The 24,397-nt window shown below is 34.1% G+C and overlaps 1 protein-coding gene and 1 long non-coding RNA gene across 2 annotated transcripts in view; both read right to left on the bottom strand.

The window, feature by feature from the left end:
- Window positions 1-24,397, bottom strand: part of LOC117204728 — a 165,538-nt gene that overhangs the window by 46,552 nt on the left and 94,589 nt on the right. Inside the window, exons 10-17 of the mRNA XM_033442418.1 lie at window positions 23,872-24,045; window positions 22,140-22,359; window positions 21,124-21,425; window positions 19,447-19,671; window positions 18,788-18,961; window positions 17,161-17,322; window positions 16,825-17,067; window positions 15,641-15,871 (exon numbers count right to left, since the gene is read on the bottom strand). Coding sequence (XP_033298309.1) covers window positions 15,641-15,871; window positions 16,825-17,067; window positions 17,161-17,322; window positions 18,788-18,961; window positions 19,447-19,671; window positions 21,124-21,425; window positions 22,140-22,359; window positions 23,872-24,045 — 1,731 coding nt within the window. The remainder of the gene's footprint in view (window positions 1-15,640; window positions 15,872-16,824; window positions 17,068-17,160; window positions 17,323-18,787; window positions 18,962-19,446; window positions 19,672-21,123; window positions 21,426-22,139; window positions 22,360-23,871; window positions 24,046-24,397) is intronic.
- On the bottom strand, window positions 1,977-10,102 carry LOC117204730. The gene is made up of 2 exons (XR_004487125.1): window positions 9,225-10,102; window positions 1,977-2,302 (listed from the first exon to the last, which is right to left on the bottom strand). It is a non-coding gene; the product is annotated as an uncharacterized LOC117204730 (long non-coding RNA).

Consider the following 24,397-nt stretch of genomic DNA (forward strand, 5'->3'; position numbering starts at 1 on the left):
GTTCTGTCTTCGTGGAAGTCGCCATTTCATTAGGAAAGACAAAATAAAGTTTCTCTTTATTAATCCCTTGTCTTATAACTCGTTTAAATACGAAAATCGTTAAGATACTATAAGAAGGTACGATCTAACGATTATTTCAATTTGTAAGTTGCAAAGAAATTAGAAATTGAAACGAAAATTTATTTTCCACTATAGTCTATCGCGAACATAATACGAATATTTTAAGACAAAGGATCATACATGAACTGGTAACTCGTTCGATTATGTTCCTCACCTTTTTATTTGTGTGCTTCCTATATCAGTTAATTTATGACATTCGACGAATTATTATCTATAATTTTTTACATAATTTGTGCTATATATTGTAGTATAGTGTAGTATCGTGGACAGATTGCCTGGGAGATATCGGGTGTGTGTTGTCAGCGTTGTCATGGAGTGTTGTCAGCGTATTTAGAAGAGAACCATTGTAACGAGAGTAATTAGTGACGAGTAGTGATCGTGTAAACATAGATTGACGGAGCATCAAACGATATTGTAACAATCATACCGTTACCAAACCTATTGGCACTATACCATTTCCTACATATATTTTATGTAATTGTAAATTATAAAATAAAGTTCACACCAACGCACGCGGATGATCTTATAAATTTTCACGGGGAAACCAAAGGCTGCACCTCGTTTGGAGCGCCATAAAAATGTAAACCGGGCTTAAAAATCTAAATCGAAGGTAGAATTGAAGGAATCGATAAAAGTACTTCGTTTGGTAATTTTGTTTTATTTTTTTATTGAAGTTTCTTCGTTTTCGTTTCGGTTAGAGCATAAAAAAACTTATCTACGCTTAAAACATGGCCTTCGATATGAAAAATATTATGATTAACTATTTCATGAAATAATTGAATTTTAAACGTGATATTGTATTGTAAAAACAAATAGATAATCAAAATTCATGCTCTTTTTCGAAACACGTCATTCGGTGTTTCAAAATTAAAAAAAGGAAATAAATAATCGATAGTAGCGTACAAAAAATTGCCAATTCGTATCTTGAACGAGAAACAAAAATATGACATATACAGGGTGGTTGGTAACAGGTGGTACAAGCAGGAGGGGGTGATTCTATGCGAAAAAAGAAGTCGAAAATATAGAATAACAATTTTTGGTTTGAGGCTTTGTTTTCGAGAAAATCGACTTTGAATTTTCGCTCGGTACGCGTGCACTTTATCAAGTCTCGTTATAACTGATCTCACTGTAGATCGTTGTCTCGATGGAAAAATTAAAAAAAAAAAAATGTAGAAAAAAATATTTTTATTCTTTATTTTCGACTTCTTTTTTCGCGTAGAATCACCCCCTTTCCGCTTGTACCACCAATTACCAACCACCCTGTATATGCACGTGCAACTCAAATAGTTTTCAGAATTGACCGAATACATAAATCAAAAAATTGGACAGTTCCGAAGAAATTAATTGTATAAAATGTCAAAGTTCTATCGTTTCTCCGAATGTCGAAATGTCGTTTATATTTCGCCACGTTTTTGCTAACAAAACATAATACTGCAGCGTTTCACACATAAACTGAAGCGGCAGGAAAATTCCGATATATTTTAACAAATACAAAATTACAGAAAAGTCTAAAACGCCTGTCCTTAAAAAAACAGAAGCAACGTTCGCTGCAAAATCCCGGTTATTTCGAATTCAAACTTACGAACGCGTCAATCCACGAAGAATCAAACACGAGAGAATTTTAAATATCACCAAATTTCTGCTCACTGAAATGTCCACGAGAAACATTTTATTGAAAAACTCGAACGATTCGACACCGAACGCGTCTCAACAATAAAAAAAAAAAAAATATATATATATATAAAAGAAAAGAAAGAACAGAAGAAAAATTACGAACGTGACGAAGATATAACAAAGACCATCGATCGCGAAGGAGGAAGGAACTTGAAGGGTTTGCACGAAGAACAACGTAAAAGCAAAGGGAAAAAACAGCCATGTATAATGTTACATCGTGATTGGTCATTGCTCTCCGATATGAATATCATTGTTATTATTAAAACGATCATTAGACGAGCACATTGTATATATATATGTGTATATATATATAATAATAATAATTAGATACTATATATAAATACTATATATAGTATGTCATTAATTAATCTTTTTTTCTGTCTTTCTTTTTATTTCGTTTTTTCTTTAATTTCAGTTTCGTTCGTTCTTTGGTCAGGTTAACTTGCGGCAATTTGATCGAACTTCGCAACTTCGTAAACGGTTCCGGTCTGGACGTTTAAGCATTGTCCTGAAAATGAAAAATGAAATAGCCGAATTAGTAGCGGGAACGCGTGCCAGTTTGCGCGCGAAAACAGTTATTCAAAATATGAGAAAAAAAAAAGAAAAACAAAAAGAAAGAGAAGGAGGTAGTTAAAGGATATGATGGATGTAGCTGCGTCGCGGATCGATCCTGTACGCCATTCCACGCGAGCATTCCTGTTAATTTCGAACAGAGCAATAAGCGACTCGACGTATAGAAATATTACAGGGTGATTTATAGACATACAACAATTCTTTTCTAGATGGATTCATGAAAGGATTGGTACTTTCTGTTGTTTTTTCTTTTTCACCAAGAATAGGAATAATTTCACCAACGATAAAAGTCAGTTTTTAGGAAGAAACAGATATGAGTTGTAGATTTTAACGAGTACGTTTTTTAGATTCTATGTAGTGAGCCACGAAATGAGGATAAAGAACAACGTTAGAAGATTGGTGCTTATGTAACGGAAGGCACATTTAATCTGATAGATATTAAATTAAATACGATTTAAATTTGATTTACATAATTCAATTTAAATTTAAATTCGGCTACTTTGATATAATTGGAATTTAAATTGAATACGACACGTAATGATGTGTTTTCGTTTAATCTTGCGAAAATGAAATCCGAATATTTAGGATTTATCGCGAAATAACGATAACATAATATTATTTAGTTTGCATGCAAACTTTTGTGTCATTATGTGTATCCAGTGAAGAATATTTTTTGACCAATAAAATACAAAATTACGACTAATTATTCACCTGGGAAGGTTTTAAAAATCACCCTGTATGAACATTTTTCACGCAATTTAGGTAGCGGAAACGGCGAATAGATCTATTTAAACGGAAGAAGAATAGCATTTGATGCAAATTTGGACGAAATTCAACCCTGAACTGAAAATAATGATGATGAAATATTCTCACGATATTAACATATTAACAAAAGGAAGAAAATAACGTTTTAATATATACAAACATAGAACAAAATATCCACATGTGCATTTGAGGGAAAAATTTATAAATGACAAGTATTTTAAACACACATTCGTATTGTTTCAGACAGAATTATTTTACTATTCGTTATTAATAAACATTCAAAACATTCTGTATCGATTATCCTTCGTGTAATTAAATTACGAATAAATTAGAATTAAAAAGTCATTAATAAGGTAAATGAATGATATAATAATTATTTTCCGGGGTAAAGTAACAAAGACTGAACTCTTCGACAAAAACTACTTTAATATGCGATAAATATCACGACTATATGAAGATCTAAAAATGCACACGAAAATACGAATCATTTTAACAACTCCAATGAACAATTTCCAAGTCTAATTTAATCCTTGGAAAATATAAAATATCTGATGTCGCCTCATTTCTCCAGTTAAGGGTTGAAAATCGCCACAAAGTGAGAATTCGTTCGTCTATTTAAATTCTAACTTCTAATTCATCTAAAGTAATTGAAGAAAAAAAAAAACCAAAAGCGAAAAGAAAATTTCTAAACAGCTACAGTGTTATATTCTTCCTCTATAGTAAACGATTCATGCTTGTGTAAGTATAACAGATGCTGCAGCAAGAGCACAGAGTGGATGTACGTATCTCGACAAGGCAAACCTTTCTCATTTATTTCTTTTAGTTTTCCACCGTAGAATCGACGTTAACAACATAAAAAGTAAGCTGGAAAGAATCGTGCAACTGCAATTCGGATCGATTTTCATGGAAATTTTGCCTTGTGTCAGATCGAGGATCGGACTGGCGAAGGGAAAGTTTCGAAAGTTTCTTAACAAGCATCGAATCGATTGTTGAAATGCACTTCTGCCACTTAAACGTCGTATTCTAGGTATCTTCGGCGACGAAGAAACGGTTCCTGATGAATTTCATTGATCTAAGGAAGTTTTAAATTTAAGAGAAGCGATTCGATGGCCACGAGCGAGAAAAATAAACGAATTTCTAGAGATTGCGAAACTTCGAAACTTCCTTCGCTCTGTCTATGCCACATTTAACTTGAATTTTTATGTTCTTCTTTCGTTCGTTCTCTTCTTCTTATCCTCCTATTCCGTTTCTATCTTTTCCTTTAAATATATCGTTGATCGTGTCGATGCGGGGATGCAAATGATACAGCTGGATAATTTCTTGTTTTTAAATATGTACGAACAGAGAGAAGGATCATGTGTTCGTAGTAACAGCAACAATTACGATGATGATACTGGTCTAATGTTTTAACGAATCGTTGAAATGCCTTCGAAAGTTGATACTAATATCACGAAATTATCTTGAGAAAATATATTATGAGATCGAATGGAGAAACGCATACTTCTTTGCCAAAGGGAGACACGAGGAAACTTTTTACTGTCTCAGTCAATTTGCGGTAAATAATTTTTGAAATTCGAAAAAATTATAGATAAATATAAGAGAGAAACATTATGAGTACACACAGACTTTTCAAGTACAACTAAAATAATTATTACGAGCTATTAATATATTTCTGATTTTTTTTTATTTTAAAGCAATTCTCATTTGATATACGTAAATTAAATATATGTCTTGGGGGAATTTTTATAAATTTCTTTTATTTATTTTTCACCCGATAATAAATTATTTTTCCACAAATCTCGCTAATTCTCTACCAACATCTAATCTCACATTTTCACCTGCAATATTACCACTTTTAATCAATCTAGCTCTACTACCCTCGTCCAGAAACAGGCCGCAAAGGGCTGAGTTCATCAAAGACCAGTAACCATCATGAAATGATCCCACGTTCCCTCGTTTTACTGGATATTCCCAACGCGAGCCAATCGAAACTACCGCACTGACACGACCACATGATAATGCGGCCTACACACACTGAAATATTTTATAATGCAAAAGCATCCTGACCTACATGATGCAGCTAACAATGTGTGCACTATATTCATGGCATATTATCCTCGGTAGATTGCAGATATTTATGGAAATACACATTTTGGCAGACAGAACTAAAGAAATGGAAGATAAGTAGAGATTTGCTTCATTTTCCAAATGTCACATTTCTTTAATTTATTCTTAATTATTTCCCTTTATAATTATATATTCTACTTCCGATAGTTTCTTTTTGTATATTATATGTATTTTGTGCGTTTTGACAATGAATTTATTAATCAATAAGATGTATTTATAAATGCATAAAGATACGCTGTTCAAACATTAGAATACCATCCTGGTTTATCGATCGTGGTGCACCTTTTGAGGAGAGAATTTTTCTTTATTCTTCGTTGGGAAATTTCTACGCAAGATTATGAGGATAACTATGAAGATACGTGCATCGTTTCACTGTGTGTAGGCCTTGATTAACCCTGCTACATACTTGGAATTATTTAAAACTCAGTCGTGTCTTCTCATCCTTAAAAATTCTGTTACTAACTTACACGTTTTTTTGCTAAGTTCACGCAGTCTCGATTTTACTTAAAAGCTTTGTTTAACCTCTTACCTTATAACATGTTCTATGATGATTTACTTTCAATATATCCTAATAAATAACCGATAGATATAACGATCATCGAAGCGTCGTATCTGCACGATATCTTAACTCTAATGATTTTGTAAGTGTCATAAATTGAAATTACATCTAAGATAAAATTTAAGATAAAATGCTCCTTGTTTCTGGTTATCTTCTTAAGTCCTATCGCGAGTGTAGCTCGATGTTATAAGGCAAAGGGGCTACAGCTATTTGTCCGGTTTTATACTTAGAACGTTCGTTGCAACAAGAAAACAGTCGTGACATAAAAATCCAAAGATAGTAGCGGGGTTAATTGTCAAATGAAAATGACAATGACGATGGTAACACAGATGATTAAGTACCAACGAATGACTATCGCGTGCCTTCGAGACTCAATTCATTGTACGATGCCCGCGTGTACACACGTATACATCGTACGTACACGTGCATACTTCGAAGCGATCCAAGTAACAGGAAGAACAAAAAAAAAAAAGAAAAATAAAGAGATAAAAAAGGAGAAAATAGTGGAAACTAGAAAAAGAAGAAAAACATAGAATAAGAACAAGTATAAAGGAGCCTGCGAGGAGTAACTCGATACAATCGTATACAGCGTATCACGTGAGATTTATGGACAGATATCCAACATCGAAGGAAAACCAGGCTTAGTATGTCGCGTACTATGATTCAAATTTACTATATTTGATTCGATATATTAGGTTAGTCGAGAAGAGTGTAATACGTCCAGGAGAACTATGTCCCCTGTGTCTAATGGTAACACGTGTCGATCCCCGGACAACGAGGACAGTCTGCTGATAATAGTGAAGAAAGGTGCCAGTGAGTAGTTAGACAGTAGTGGAATGCTCTAATAGATTTCTATGGAAAAAAAAGAGAGAATAGGTGAGAACAGGAATTGTTGCATACCAGCAATGATCGATTGTACGCTCGAGGATCGAACTGAGAAGGGGTGAAGGCGATTTTTCACAGGGAGAATTTATAGTGTTACCTTCATTCAGGGTTGTGTACACTTTCTGAGTTTCCGTGTAATTTTCTTTTTTTTTTTTTATTTTTGTCTTCCTTGCTTCGGTACGTAATAACTTATGATTGGTATTATTTTGGAAATTGTTGACTTTTTCGTGGTTAATAGAAGTTATTATTTGTTGTTAGTATTTGTTGTCTATTTTGCTAGTAATGATTCATTTTCTATGAATTTCGCGTGATTCTGATAAAGGAGATTATAGTTATTATCAATGTTACATGAGTTACATACAGCGCTTGAAATAAAGTATTACGGTATATTATTAATACTTGTATTTTGTTAATTTTTACCTTAAGAAAGCGATGTTATTTATTAATATTTTTCACGAATTATGTATGTTTCACATATTCTGTTACCAACATTTCGTATGAGTTTAATATTATTATTGTTACGACAGTAATTTCATTTACCTCCGAAAGGGAACACTGTCTGCCATTAATGTTTCTGCTTATTCCCAAAACGATAGTTGCACTCGTCGTTAATATTTCACGAAATCTCTGTATGCCTTCCATAAAGGGATGTCATTAATTTTCATTTGATCATTAATTCTACCTACCCTTAACCGGAAATGCCATTTACTGTTAATACTCTACCATCTCTAGAAACCAACAGGGATTCCCTGAGAAGGGAGGGTAACACCATAAAAGCTCTCCTCGTACGTGTGTGGAAAGAAAGAGGAAAACAACCACGATACAACTCGTAATATTAGCAAATTAGCAAATTGCAGATTGTAGATAGCGCTAAACTTCAATTTCGCGTTAAACAATTTTATCTTGTTTAATCATTATTCTACAAGAGAATTTATTAACATTAACATCTTGTAACTTGTAATTTGAATAAAATATCGCTAATAATAATTAAGTATATATAATTAACTATACCTTTTAGATTTATAATTATATTCTTTTAAGAATTTAAATAGTCTATTTTATGTAAAAAATATATGGATAAAAGTTTGTTTTATGTATCTTTCGTTTAATTTTTTTTTTTTTTTTTTTGGATACAAAGTTTAAACTTTAGTGGTCGATAATTTAAAAGTTAAGAGATTGGGGTAGGTGACAGGAGGGTTCTTTACTTTTCCACGGTGGTTGGTATTCTCGTCAGCTAATGCCTTTGCCTTTTTGCAGTTTAATTCCATTATAGTGTGGTCTTTCGCCCCTTTTTTTTGTGTCGAGAAGCCTTCTGAAGACCTCTCGATGAGCTCGCACGAGTTTCTCTCTTCCTCTTTCTCTGTTTCTCTCTGGTGCTTTGACTTTTCGTTACGACCGTCTCCCCTGATCTGGTTAACGCGTTAGCTTGGTGCAGAGATAATGGACTCTCGTTTATTCCTCGGCAGAGGGTGAATGAATCTTTGGACGAATGAAATTATTTTGAATAAATTATTTCACGGTTACGAGTTTAACTGTAACGAACTTTTAAGACGTTATTTGGAATTTAATATAAATTTCTGTGTGCAATTAATTTTAATATGTAACCTCTGTGCATTTATTTGAGAATTTTTAATCTGCTTTCCCGATGCTTCCTCTTAACTTTTAACATAACGATATAACCATTATTTAACTAAAAATTATTATTATTCAATTTATAGGAACATATTTAACAGGATAGAGCATCCAAATCTTGTTTCCTTGCATTATTACTTACACAAATTCCGATATTATTTCAATTTTTAATATCACAGAAATATATTATGGTACAATGACAGTTACTCGTTAAAATTATTCGTTGATCTTTGACAACTGCTTTTCTGAAGTAGGGCTTCATTACAAAGCTGTTCATAGAGTTCTTCTAACAAAAGAGCTAGTTCTTGATAATAACGAAATTGCTTAAGAACATTGAAATTTCGACAGCGTTTAAACGACCATTATCTCCGCACCTGAAAATTCCATTTTTCAGCCGTATACCCTGACGAGCCACGTTCTAAAATCCTTTCAATTAATACAGAGATAATTAACTATCTCTTCCTGTTTCTCATCCACTGTTTCTCCCTCTTCCCTCTTCGTCCCTTCTATCCTACTTCGTCGAATTATACAAACAGACAAACGGCAAATGTAACGTAACTATAATAACGCGAAATAAAAATCTCCGAGAGAAGGTTTAAAGAAAAAAGTAGGAGAAAAAGAAAATTGAAAAGAGGAACGAAACAGTTCTCTAAGAGGAAAAATGAAAAACCAAAGATCGCTATTATAGTAAGGTCCTGTTCGTGTGTACACGTGGGTGGTGTGAATGGCGTGTCTCGTGTGCACGTGTGTACCAGATGAGCGTGAGCTCGAAGGACAGTGAAGAGTCAGTCGAATGCAAAAGAAATGAACAAATTATTCGTTCGTTCTGTTCAGCTACTCTACCAGGCAACTTTCATTCACTATTACAATCGTTTTGTTCAGTACTTACTCAGCAGTTCTCGATGGTTGGTCATTCTATAAACCCATCCGCGGTAATTGCCACAACTATACTGAATAACAAACGTCGTTTCTCATTCGTTCTCACCCTTTCTTTCTCGCGCGACCCCATTTCTCTTCACATACACGTGTTATTATCTGATTCTTTTCTTTTACTCCCTTTGATATTATTTTATTCGTATAGAGTTGTTCGTTTGACGACACTAAGCAATTTGCACACTCGTCGCGGCGACTTCTTCTAGCGGTCGTATTTTTCTTTCGTTTTACTTTTCTTTTTATCTTCTTGGCAACGATTTACTGCGCCCCGATAACTTGGTTATCCGAGCTCAGCCGTAGACTAAGAGTCTTGGTTTGCGCGATCGATAGCTGGGACCACAATGGCCCAAGCAGCCGCGACACGAGCAACACGCTCCTTTCCTTCCACGAGTTCATCGTTTATTGCTCGTCGTTTCAGTGAAATTCGTTCTGATTCCGATACACGAACTGCCTCGTGTAAGCGATTTACTGCCAATTTCGATCCTGTTCTTTCTTTATGCTGACAGATATATTTCGTTGTAACGTAAGAGGATAGTCCTGTTTCTATTCATTAGCCATTTATTACTATGTTTCTCTTCGAAATTGTTAACCCTGAACTTGTATCGATAGATAATTACAATAATATTTTGCTTCTATTTCGTAATAAATATCATTACTAGCGTTGATGATGTTTTTAGTCTTGAATGATAGAAATGTTGCCAATTAGTATCTTACGTTAAAAATCAATTACGTTGCAATATGCGTATTGATGGAGTATGAACAATTCAAACGATATTGAATAATCTGAAACAAGTAATTCAGGAATTATAACGCAGTTTCTTTAGCATCTCAAAATTCGTATCTATAATACCAATAATTAATATCTCGATAATTAATTTTAAGAATACAATTTATCGTTTCTTCTATTTTCTAAGAATATCCTCGAGTAATAAATTAATTGTCCGTATTAGCAGTAAATTGCAGCAAAGTGTTGTGTTGATAAATCAATGAAAGACGTATCAATTCAGGTCATCGCCAAACAAGTTAACGTGACAATGTAAATAATTGTAAATTGTGATAATTGAGAGATATTAAGCAACGACACGAGAGTTTAACAAAGCGATGTGCCGCAACACATTTTAATTCTAATTTTAATTCTAGCGAAACAAAACGTTCTTCGTTTGACAATATTCCTTTGACGATATTCCTCCTCTTCCATTTCTATTTTTCAAAGCGATAATTTTCCAAATTTGCACTTCAAGTTCAAGTTCGTTATTAATGATACTTCATTATCTATGTTATGCTCTGGACTAATAGATAATTTCCCTATGAAATTTATCGCCACGTTATGTTCCCTAACATACTATTACGTGTTTTATTTGCAAATTATTTGTAGAGCGCGTTCAGCTGCAATTTCATGAACTTTTAATACGTAGAGTGTTTCGCCTGAAATATAGCGTAGATAATAATCGTTCGAATTTTAAGAAGAAATGTTTTAGAACATTTTAACTTCAATATCTTTTTCAGACTTAATCGAAAATGCGAATGCAATTATTGAGAAATTATGCATCGCGTGTAATTGACCGCCCTGTTCAAGTGAACTTCAAAATTGTTTAAAAAACAGGATCGAAATGCGGACGTATCGCTTGCACCAGTTGCATTCCATCGTATTATCTATTTTCATGTTTTTCCGTTTTCCGTACATTTTTAAGCAAAATATTACGCGAAAACGCGAGGTTGAATTTAAAAATACCTAAACGTGCCGGAATCAGTCACGTATAAAACGAGTGAATCCTACCATTTATCTCGCTGTAGCGAAGCGAAAATCTCCGGGGCGATTTCCAATTTCCGTGAAAATGAAACTAAAAAATTGTCTATTTTAAATAACACTGAAACAATAATAGTTAATCCTGTCACAATTATATAGCATTTATATCACTTTAACTTCTTTCTATTAATCAAATCTTTAGATTCGTAATTTTCGCACTGCGATTTTTTATATTTCCGAACGTTACATCAGCGTTCAGGAAATTCTTCTCAGAATTCAGATTGAAACAAAATGTGGAAATTCAGATTTAAACCGTGTTAGAGATAAAAATCACAATGAAAAGCTGTTACATCGATAGAAGGATAAATCTGAAGGAAATGTATTAATTTAAGAACACTGCAAGCAGATTACTGCGGAATTTTAAACTCACTTTAGATATTTCCTCTTTTCTAAAACAAAGTCTCTGATGACTACTATACTCGCTTTCTAAATTAAGAATTCGAAAGGAAATCCATTAGCGCAAACTGATTCCGGCTGAACACGAGGTACAGATGTTTCTTCGTTGAAAAAAAGAAAAAAAAAATAGAATGACCTACAAAACTGAATCAAATTCACTGGAATTGTTTATCACGTTTGATTGAACAGATAATATGAACAGTTCGTTAAAAGAATCTGAAGAATCCCTCTGCTTTCAAAAATTTGATGGCTTAATGTGTCAGATAGTTTCAAGAAGAATATGAAAAATTAGAGAAATCATGGAGAAAGTGAGAAATTATTGTAAATACGAATCCTGTACTTATAACAATTTGGCTGTTATCGCAACAAATTTCAAATAAAATTTTATATTAAATTATTATTATTTCAAAATTTTATCTTCTTTACTAAACATGAGATATATTTTTCCTGATACATTCTATATTTTAATTAAAACAAAGTGTAATGAAACAAAAACGTTTTTAACATAACAAAATGTGGTCGGATATAACAGAAAACAATTAAGGAAATAAAAGTGTGAGAAATAAATAAATATTTAACAACAACAACAAAAAATAAACAGGGATGGGAAAAGGTTCGGATGGACAATGTTAAACAAAAATAAAAACAACCTGTACGGCACCCTATTTATTATCTATAACTGATACACGTGCTGTAAAATCTTTATTCAAAAATTCAAAGGAATATTCTCCTCGTACCATTCATTTTTCCATGTTTTCCATTCGACAAAAATAATCGTCATATTAACCTACTTCGCTGAAACATCATATTTGCAAAAATATACCTATCAAAGACGATTAAATCCAGATAATAACATTACTCTGGCCAATTAACAGTCTTATATACTTTTCTAAAACAAAGAAGAAAAATGATTAATTCGTGCCGTAAATAGTAAATAAAATTTCATAACTACGGTAAAGTGAACCAAAAAAGAAAAAGAAAAGAAGAGAAATCGATAAAACCTGTCGAAATTATAGAAAAGAAGCTAACGAGAGGAGCTTCGTAAAAAATCTAATTTTATCGATAGTATTATAATCTTGGAATAATTTCACTGCATCGTGAACAAAAAATAGACTCCAATTCGTCAATTCGTCTCTTACAATTAGTCAAAAATTCGTTTCGTCAAACCGAGTGAAACGGATTCGATTCTCTCAGCAAAACCACGAATACTACTATATAATAGTTACTAACAAGTCGAAAAGTACTTGTGCGGGTAATAGTTAATCGACGCCTTGATAACGAGTTGAATTAAGTACTGTTTGAAACGTCAGACGGGTATCTGGCCACGTTGAACGCCGTGTGAAACTTTGTTAGAGGAATTTTGATTTCAGTAATGGATATGGTTTGTTTGAAGTCATTCACTCAAGATGACTGTTAACAACACCAACACATAAACTGTGGATCTGATTTACTATTCGTTTGGAATTTTAATTGAATAACGTTAATAAAAATCCTAGATCCACAGAACACATTCACAATTTTGCGAAATTATTGATGCAGAATGTGTAATAGCAAAATCTTATATTTATTTGCTATTCGCTTACTGTTCATTTACTAACAGTTTTTGACAATGCATTGATAACTGAGCGATTCATGGGAATAAAAATCGTGTCAATTCATAGGTACTATAACCTAATGCATACATTTTTATAAAGTCATTTTACAAAATTTCGATCGAATTAGTTAAACATACAATTCATTTAATTAACTAGTATATTACTCAAATATGGTATACAATTCTAAACAAATTTGTAAAAATTAAATCATCTTCGTGTGTTCTCCTTTGCCAATGTCAGGATTCAATAAAAATACTTGACAAGATCGCTCGAAAGATCATCCGATGCATCATTGGAAGTAAGGGAGTCGACCTTGAAATACCAATTAATTTCAATCAGACTATAGCAGAGCTGTCTGTACTGAATCCAATTTTTTTGTAAAATTCCATTTCTGTTCAATTTTTATATTTTGTTATTAGAAATATGTAAATAGATTCAATTTTCGAGCTTTATTTGTGATAAATACTGTATCACACGACGTAAAACGTATTTGAGATTGCCACTGGACGGAAAATTCCGGAAAATACGCGGGAATCGCTGCAAAACCACGATCATCCTGTAGGAACAACCCTGGGGAAGAACCTTCAAGCATCGTCACTGATTTATAAGTTCCAAGAGGCCAACAGTAAAACAATAAAAAAAGATATCCAGGAAAAAACCGAAAATGCTTAATCGATGCGAATTTCGCTGGAAAAGTCGGTCGTCTCGAAGACACGCGAGTCACGAGGCGAATCCATTCGATAGACGTGGAAACAGAGGCTGAATACATGTCTTGAAAATATAACAACTGATTTGAGCAAGCACAGACAGATTCTTTTAAGTTCGTCATATAACGTGTACAGTTTGACCAATATAATTTTGCCACTCGTTTGCATGAGTCGATAAAGAGGAACTGATATTAAAATCGGATCGAAGATGATTTTTTTACTATTTAGGATAGCTTAGTACAGTATCTAATTTCAAAAGAAGATAGATGATTTAATGGTAGAAGACTCAAGTACTTTTCACTCCTATACTAAAATAATTACTAAAAATGAATTCGACGCTATTTTAAGTACACAAGAAGATTCTTCTTTTAAGATCAAACAATCGTTAATAATGATATTTATATTTGTGAAAATAATTGTCAATCTGTTAATGGATTAACTCGATTCAATTGATCTTTCTGGTGTTAAGATAGTAGTCGTGTAAACTTAGGATTTGTTTGCAGATTGTATTGATTCTAACTTTAGTGGATCTGTGTACAGTTGTAGATTGTTCCACTATTTGCAACTCGAATTCCTTTATATTCTTGTTGCTGGTCTACTGCAGAAATGGTACAATCTAACTATCAAAGATACATTGGTCAAACTATACACCTAAACCAACATTATTGAAACCAAATCTCTCTGAGCGTTTCGGATCTCTTCTACTCCTGTCTACACATACAAGAAACCACTTGATATACATACAAACGTTCATGTCATGTACATAACATCTGATCTTCATGGACGTTGGAGATATTGGTTTACCATAGATATGTGTAGAATATTGAGCGGTTATTCTAACAATAAACGTATTCTGCAATTCAGAAAAACGGTTGGATGAATAGATTGAAGCATAAAAGACTTCAATATTGGACGATATTGATAAAAATTAGTGACGTTCATTGATAGAGCCTCTCATAGGATTTTCTACCTCTCGAACTGAAGGAATTCCCAATAAGTTGATGGTCGAACGTAATTTCAAATCGTATACATACAAACATTATGTATTCTTATAATGAATATGAATGATATATCGATATGCACAACCACTGTGTCTATACAACATAGATTTTATGAATCAAAAGAGGAACAGTTGATATTCTAATAATTAAATCCCATTAATAGAATTAATAAAAAAAAAAAAGCGAAGGGAATGCTAGCGAATCTCTATTACAAGAACCAGTCGGTTTGCTCAGATAAAAAAGGTTCTATTATGAAGAAAATTCCACTATGCTCCATTGTTCGGAATTTGTCGAGGAATAAACAGTTTATATAATAGGTGCTCACTAATTTTCCCCGCGACTTATTATTTTTCGTTTACGTAATAGAAGCTCAGATTCAGATAAGTGAACTTAACCAGCAATAGTTCACTTAATCAGGCATTAATTAAAATTTCTTTCCAGTAAATGGAGTTCTATTGTATCAGAATTTAAACTTGTATTACTTTCTAACCATCAACCTAAGGAAAAAGAAGAATCCAAATTAAAACCAGCCAACCTAACATAACTTCCTTTCTGTTTCCAGCATTATCTTAAAACAGTGCACCATATCCAGGAGTAGAAGATCCCCATTTTACTCAAGAGTATCAATCTAAATTCATTCTAAATCCATTCTAAATCCATCGTTCTTAGAAACTCTCAGATTTAACAAGATTGTGCTGATGCTTCAAACCCTCGATCAAATCCATATGATGAGGCGGTTCGATCACGTTCACTTTACGTTCCCTGAAATATTCTCGCCTCTGTTTGTGGCTATCCATGATCGAGCACGTGGCCGTCTCGCTATCCCTATCGACGGTCGGTTCGATCCGATCCTCCTGATCGCTCACCTGGACAATACTGTCTGGGATGGGCAATGGTTTCGCCACACCGATGCGCACGGTGCCCTTAGGGGCGCCTTTCAGCGCCTGCACCGCCTGGTCCAGCGTTGCATTCTCCAGGGCGATATCATTGACGAAAAGAAGACGATCGCCTGGTATTAACTGACCATCTACTTGAGCTACGCCACCGGGCACCAGTGATCTTATTACTATCACAGTCTCATTGGGGTTCATTGGATCCTAGAACAGACAGATGAAAGATTGTTAGTGTGCTGGTTTTAGTGTTTAGACTGGGTTTGGGTGTACGTCAAAATAAGTGTAAGAGTATATTTAAAAGTGTTGCTGTGAGAGATACCGACTTTATAATAACTCATACATTAATGTATTTATGATAGAGATTATATATTAAATTAAAGATTGTTATATTGTTATTATTTTGGAGGGGTGATTTTTTTAGGGAAAGAGTGAAAATTTGAAACTTTTAAATGAGAGAGAAGAAGGACTTGCAAAGAGGAGGAATGTAAGGAATTTTGAAAACGTTTGATTGTTATTATAAACAGGAAGTTTTTGAAAAATGAATACATATTGATCGAAGAGTAATGGAGACTGTATGCAAGAAAGGATAGCTTGGGGATATTTTATTTTTCCGGATATTTTCAATCCAATCTCTAAAATCTCTTAATAAATTATGCGCATTCGAAAACTAATATAACATGAATTCGATTGACTTGGGTCGATTTTCTGGCTTCTTCCATTACGCAACCCCCCAGTTATGTAACACGTTAGAACCCTCGTAACCCAGCTACCAAATCTTACTAAACGCAATAATCCCGGAAATTCCTGTACTATACATCTACACCAATTAGTCCCAAACCGATAACGCTAAATCTACTTAATACTGAAACATCAATATCATTATAATTTAAAGTATCGATAACAACACAATATACATACCGCATAACGACGATTGCGTTATTCTTGATATAGAAATCATTATTTTACTACGTGGTAATTATTAACTATATTAAGTAATAAGTAATTATTAATTTATATAATTCCAAACTAAGATAATTTAAATGTTTGTGGTTAGATTAGAATTTCACAAAACGTCCGCCATTAATCAATTACAACTAATATCGGTAAAACATAAATAATTAATAAAACATAGGTAAACCAACGAAACGTTTTTATACCTGATAATCCAAAATGGAGAACCCAAGGCCCCGTTCTCCCTTTACCAGTTCGATGATCTGCGGTTCGGAGCTCCACATCGCCAGACCAGTCAACGGTTCCAAAGATCGCGACTTCATTTTATTCAAGCTTGCATCGGTCACCGTAGCCGTGGTCGTCGTCGACGCTAACGAGCCATCAGACTTGGCCTTCACCAAACGGTCCATTGTTGGCAATAAATTCTGCAGAGATCCGCCAAGGATGCTCTATAAAACACGTTTCACCTGGTTACGCTCGAAATACCGATATTACGTACTCGAACTGCATTATTATTTATTAGAAAATGTTCAATTTCTTACTCTGGTTTGGAACGCAGCTTGATGTTGAGCAGTGTCGATAGGGCAAAGAGGATCCTGCGAAGCGATGTTTCTTCCACAGACCATGCGAACGTGTATGGGTAATTCTTTTAACACGCTAACTACTTCCATATGATTAATGCCGAGCAATCGATATCCGTTCACCTGTTGGCAGTAAAATCGTTGAATATTAATGGATCAGCTTTATTTATGAATTCGTTATTAATTGATTCAATGGGGAGATTAGGGAAGGGTTGGTATGAAAGGTGATTTACACTGGGTGTTATAATTCGCGAAGCGTCTTTTAATTGAAATTATATGTGACAGCTACTTTGAAATTAATTAATGTTGTTTCTACAGATTAATGATTTTTTTTACAATAATGTAATAATAACGCAAATAATGTTGCTTTTAGATTAATATGCGCACATATTGAGTTATTATTTTATATTATAAATATCTGACGACAGCTAATCTTTGAATATTTGATAACTTATTTATCCGAATATTTAATGTATCTTCGTCATTTTTGGAATTTTAGAAAGGCTGATGGGTAGATTAATGATTTTTGTATATTTATGGAAAATTTCAATGACGTAAATATGTATAGAACACACGTAGTATTTCTAATGTGCTTATTCTAATTTCGAATGTTCCTATTCGCCAAGTTTCAATTAAATTTTAATGTATGTCACAATTTTACATGCAAATTTAGTAGCGAATGCACTGGCTATTCGGTTCACGGTTTTTTTTCCACAGAAAGCGATGATTCTCGCCTAATCGTCAAAGTTAAACAGCATTAGCCACGGTTAGCGCTTAGATGGCTGATTATCTAGGACGCTGTGCCCATACCAAGCTTCTCAGCTTAGAAAGCTGTGTCCATTCTGTGTTTACTGGTGCATTTCTCGAGCATCAGCAAATATACGAAATTAATATTATATGTACAAAACGTAACTGAACATAACTAATGGCACAAAACGTAATATCTATCAAAAATTATTTATTTTCATACAAATTCTGCTGGCTACTAATATCGAATGCAGGAATTTTATTTCACAATAAAATACTATTAAAACTTATTTACAGTTTTAAATTATTAATTGTTAAACTAACATAGTTGCAAAAAATAATCAACAATCAATGCTTTAGAAATTTGTAAGAAAATAAAAATATTTGTTATCTATGCAAGAAACCAAGATAAAAGCGATAAACAACTTTACAACGTTAAAAAGAGTATTATATTTCTGTATTGTCCCAAAACCCAATAAAAAAAGAATTTGGGTATTACAGGATTACTCGACAGTATATTGAACTTAAAAATAACTCTTCTCCAAAAATAAAAGGAACCACAATTTTCTTCTATAATATTTAAATGCAAAATATTAAAAAATACTGTATAATTTATTATTCTGTACTTGTTAATATAGAGACAATTGATTCTAATTTGGTTAAAGGGTGTAATAAGAATAATGAAATTATATTCATTATTAATAAATTGATAAAGTAAACCGACGACAAACTACAAGTTGCTAAACCACACACATTTCGCCAGAGGTATTAATCCTTTATGGTAATTGGATTTAAGAGGGAGGAAAGCTTCTTGAACTCTGTAACCAAACTATTGCTTTACCTCCAGCAATTCATCCCCTGAACGCAGCGTTCCGTTTTGTCCTACGGGTCCTTCCGGGAGAATCGATCTTATGTAATGATGCGGTCTAACTTCCTGTCCATTCTCCACATCCACCGTTCCCTCCAAGCTTATACCAAGGCCACTACCTTCCGCAAATTTCTTCAATTGCGCTACCTATCGGTAATAGACAGGAAAATTTTCTTCTTTAATCTTTCGTTGATGAAAAATTTATATACACACTCGTATATAGATGTTATAAGAAATAAAGAAGATTTTTAAACATTAAACGCGAATAATTATGTTTGGAAGATTTGTAGTTTTTAAAAAATAATTTCTAAATTTCCAATTAGCCACGTAGCTTTCTAAATTGTTAGAGTCTTTAAAATGTAATTTCCAAGTCCTCGGTTAATTAAATTGCTCTCTCAATCTATCGAATCTTCCTTTAAAAATGAATCTCTAATTCACCACTTGACGAAACCCTTTTAGGAATTTTCTACTATACTTTCTTGCAAACAATAGCATTTACATAAGGATAATCCAAAATTTTAAGTAGCATCAAATGCAAGAATTCTGATAATTAAATTCTCACCAACCCTAAAACATGAAGGATATATTACATTATTCAGAGTAAGAAGGTATTAGTGTAGCAAGGTACATACCACAATTTCCGTGTCTGGGCCTACGATCTTCTGCCATTTCGCCTTAATGGCGGCTCGAATTTGAGGTGTAAGCTCGCTGGATGGGTCGCTCAACAGAGCTTCCACATTTGCCGCGTCATCTAATTCCTCCGAGGATCTCTCGCGTTCACCCTCTTGTAGAACTGCGCTGTCAACAGTCGTGTGCGATTCTCCTTCCGGTTCTATCTCAGTAGTAGTTTCTCCATCCTGCAAACAAAATGTGTTTCATATATTAACATACCATCTTGTAAAGTTAGTCTCTGTGAAAGAAATAAGTTCTACCTTGTTAAAGTTGTATAAATATTAAACATTAAAACTTTATATATTTTTATAGTTTTATCCTCGCAAACGAGATTAAACAATTTTTTTTTCTTTCTCACTATTAATATTGTTGAACTGTCTGTTCCTACTTCTTATTTTACTGTTGCTGCAATTACTAATAGATACCTTCTATTTCATCTAGGTTAATTAAATTAGAAATTAATTTCTAAATACCATGTGATTTTTGAATATTTACAATAATTAATTTCCAACTTTTCGAAATATATTCGTCGCTTCACTTAAACGCAGATTGTGTTATTTTATAATTCAAGATACTACGTTATATGAATAATACTCAGATTATACGTGAGTCCTGATTTTACATCGTATTATATTGATCATAAATAATTGTATGAATAATTGGTTCAATTTGTTTGAATCGAACAACACCTGTATAAAAATATACTTAACACATTCCAGACCGATGGCACAGCGTACATGCTACGCATGCTATGCATTTCGCAATGACCGACTGCAATAAACATGTCTCGCACAATTAAACAAATAAATAACGCTTATACCTATTATATACGTGTTATATAATTTTCTCATTCCTGAAAGAAATATCATTACCTTTTGCGTGTTTATCTTTTTGAGATTTTAACTAAAACGCTATTTCACACGAATTGTATAGAACATCAAAATCATTACGGGTATCCGATGACATACCGTGTACAACATGACGCATTTTCAAATAAAAATTGCCTAAACAATGTCAAAACAGTTTTCAAAAAATTCGGAAGAATTTTGTTCCAAGTCACTGATCTCGAACGTGTTAATTTAAATAAAAGGTAGAAAATATCTTTTATGATGATATAATAATTCAATGATAATTCAATTATTTAATGGTTGTATAGAGGACGATTGTACGATTGAACATATTGACGTTTATAGTGATGGGACGAGTGGATATTTCGTGTAGTCAAATGTATTTGTAAATATATAATACAAAATATAGAGTCAACCGTAGATCACTCGATAGTAACTGATAACTGATTTGCTAATGAATGCGTACTGATCGCTGATACAAGAAGCTGACTGCTACTGACTGTCTTAACGAACGTGTTCGGTTATTTATACTGATCGGGGAAGTTTAAGTCGGAAAGCTTAAATTCAACTTCGATTGACGGCTGCACGTAGCTGCGACATTGTTTTGTCCGGAGTTTGTTTGTCGATACGTTTGGTATGTCAAGACGGTGTCAATGTCTCAAGACAAAACATCGATTTGCCTCATCGACTCATGTGCCGCTAAAGTTGTAATGATAATATTCCATATTTTTCAGAAGCCCGTTTATCAGATATGAATTTGAATAAAACACTCGAAGGAAGAGAATTTACCGCGCTAATCGGGAAGCTTGGCAAACTGGTGATTGATGGAGAGCTCGGTTGAGGTAGTCTCAGTTCACTGGCCGCGATTGCTTGCTGAAGCTGGTCGTACTTTGGTCCACGTAGATATCTCTCCAGACATAGAACTACCGTTTGTCCAGTGCGCCGTAGCACCTCGACGGCCTCATGATTTGAATAACCCTGTAAAGAATGGCCGTCCACCTCTACTATTCTATCGTTTATTTGGATCTTGTTGCTCAAGTCTGCCGCACTGCCCTCGCTGATGCTCTTCACGAAGATGCCAGACAGCTCCTCTGTAATCGAAACGAGATAAGAGTGATTACTATGTAGCAAAAGAAATATTATATTCTAACTATGGTACGGAATACCGTATTTTGAATTTTTCTGTATTTCCGCAGTTTTAAGATGCAAGCAAGCAACTGCGAATCTATAAATTTTCAAATATACAAATTTCGAAACCTCCGAATGTTCGAAACTTCTAAAACTTCAAACTCACAAACCTTCGTACTTGGAAACCTCAGCTTTCTCAACCTTTGACCGGATGCTTAAACCTCGAAATTCTCCAACTTCTAAACTTGGAATTTTCCAAATATTCAAAGAGTTACGCAATTCTTAAATTTCCGAACTACAAAAGAACCTTCGAAACCCGAAATTCCCGAGTTTGTAGACCTCGTCAAATTTCTAAGCTTCGAGAGACCTTGCGATCCCCCAAAATTTCGAAACCATCAAACTTGTGAACCTCTAAAACTTTCGACCCTTTAAACTTCGAAACTCCCAAATTTGCAAGTTTTCGAGCTTTCGAACGTTTAAAATTCAAAGACGCGAAATAATATACAAGTACGGGCTATAAACGTAACTCGACGAGTATCCAATTTTTCAGCCAGTCGCTAAAATTCCAAGGATCACCAAAGCACATTTCTCTGGAAGCTTCTAGTTCTCCACGCGTTACAAATAATTCACACGGAACAACCAAGGGCCATAACTCTTTGTGGCGCGCGAGGGATTACCTTTCTCGCAAACGTATCCAGCGATGGTGATCCCGAGGCCGTAAATGTCCTTCTTAAGCTCGACGGTGAACCGTTCCATTTCTGGCAGTGAGTTAACATCGATGGTGTCCATGGTGAGGACCGGAAGTTCCGGGATCTGCACCGGAACCGGTGGTATCACTGGCATCGCTCCAATTGGCAATGGGTTGCGTACTACGTCCACGATGAGACCTGGTCTTGCCTATTGAACAATCGTCCTTTTCCAGATAATAGCACCGACACAATAACGTCGAATGATATGCAAATGTTGCGTATTCTTGGAAGATTCAGCAAATGAGAAGTCGATTATGACGCACAAAATACAATGCCAGGGGATTTTTTTAGCGTTGCAGCGATTTAGACGAAGCAAGAAATTTTATAAGATATCTCACACTTATGTATGAGTCTGTGAAGAGGCAAGTTGATTAATTCGATTTCTTATTAATTTCCAAATTTCACTACGCAAGTTCTGTTTTGAACAATTCTCCATTCATGTATGAGTCTCTTAGAAGACCAAAGTGATCACTTCCGCTTTGTATTCGTTTCTGTTGAAGTAATTACCTCAAGAAAAACTCTACACCTTTCTTTTTTGTGTATACGTGATCTAGAGACCATTGTTACGATGAGAATTGAATTTAGCGAATAAAATTCAAAATAAGGAGAGGTCCATATTATTGTGCACTTGAATATAAATTTTGTTTGAGATTACAAGGTCTAGAAACAAAAGAGCTATAAGTAGATCTCTATTGTTGTTTCTTGTAGCCTTCAGCTAGAGCTACACACCATGGTTAACTTTTTGGTAATGTCCTTTGCTATAAATATATGAATTGTTATAAATATACGATTCCTATTGTATCGTAACACTGAAAGAGTGAGGACCTGGATCAGCATACACTATACCTGTACTTATACTTATACCTATACTTATTTCAGTATATTTTCCTATTACAAATTTATCAGTCAACCTCAACAATCTCTGAATTTAGGTAAGTACACGATTAATATTCAAGAAACAAAGTTTTTCAAGAAACCAGTCAATATGCTTTGAAGAGACCGAATTGAATAGCCTACAATTCGGTCAATTTTCTTATTTTCAGTTTAAAAAAAGTTGTGACTATTCTCGAAACGTGGATAAGGTAGATATTGAAAAATGATGTTTTAAATCGCGAAGTAAACTTACAAGTGGACTTAAAGAACATTATGTCTAACGATATAATAAACGAGAATTATTACAAATTTCCAGGTACTTCATCCACAGTGACGCACGAACGATATTGCGTTATTGAGTGTCAGGATGTTTCCATGAAACTTTCCCGTTATGGAACCTTCCACCTGCACGTACCAAACGGTAACAACACTGTATCATTCCTGATCTTTTGAATAGATTCTAATGATATCTAATAAAGAAACGATAATTATAAAAAAAGTCTGGCAAAAAAGTTATAATTACAAATGTATTTTTAGGACATTTGGATATTCGATTCCCGATTCAGCGAAAGGATGCTCGTTTACATTTTAATTTTACCACAGAGAGACAAGAAGGATCATCCCTTCGTTTCGTCTAAATGCTCTTCCCAGCACATTCAAAACGTTGATAATTCAAGATGAAAGGTTTCATGCAGAAAACGGTACAGTTGGCAGAAGGAACGTGTTGACGAAATGAAAGGATGAAAGGGTAGGAACGATGAAATGTCATAAAGTTTTGCCGACTCACATGCATCTCGACGTCGGATTCTTGAGAGAATATGTAGCCGTTGTCGTATGCGTTGTCGGGCTGCACGTGGCGTATGTTGTATGTCTCCGGCACGCTGTGCACCAGGTGGCGGTCCAACTCGTCCGGGTCACCCAGAATCTTCGTTGGTACGATCGGAGCGTGGCTGCCGAGTGCCTGAAACGTGCCGTTCCTTTGGAATTTCTGGCTCGAATTTCGGACCAACGATGATATACAATTCCTTCATTTTATTTCATGTTTATTTCTGCTATATTGCACGTGACATGATATTTAAAGACTACAGGGGAAGCACACGATAGGTCACGCTTTATATCTTTCCTTTTCTTTTCTTTTTCATCTTTGTACAAGTAAAACAATGCTCTTTACAGGTTTTAGGATTTTGTATATTGCATAGGTCAGTCTCTTATTAACAAAATTGTCTTTATATTTAATTTTGAAGTTGAACATGTGTCTTCATCCCCTTCTTAATTTTCAAAATATTTCTCAGTATAGCGTTGCTACGTTGAGA

This window comes from Bombus bifarius, unplaced genomic scaffold, assembly GCF_011952205.1.
Source record: "Bombus bifarius isolate JDL3187 unplaced genomic scaffold, Bbif_JDL3187 scf7180000007979, whole genome shotgun sequence".
Lineage (NCBI taxonomy): Eukaryota > Metazoa > Arthropoda > Insecta > Hymenoptera > Apidae > Bombus > Bombus bifarius.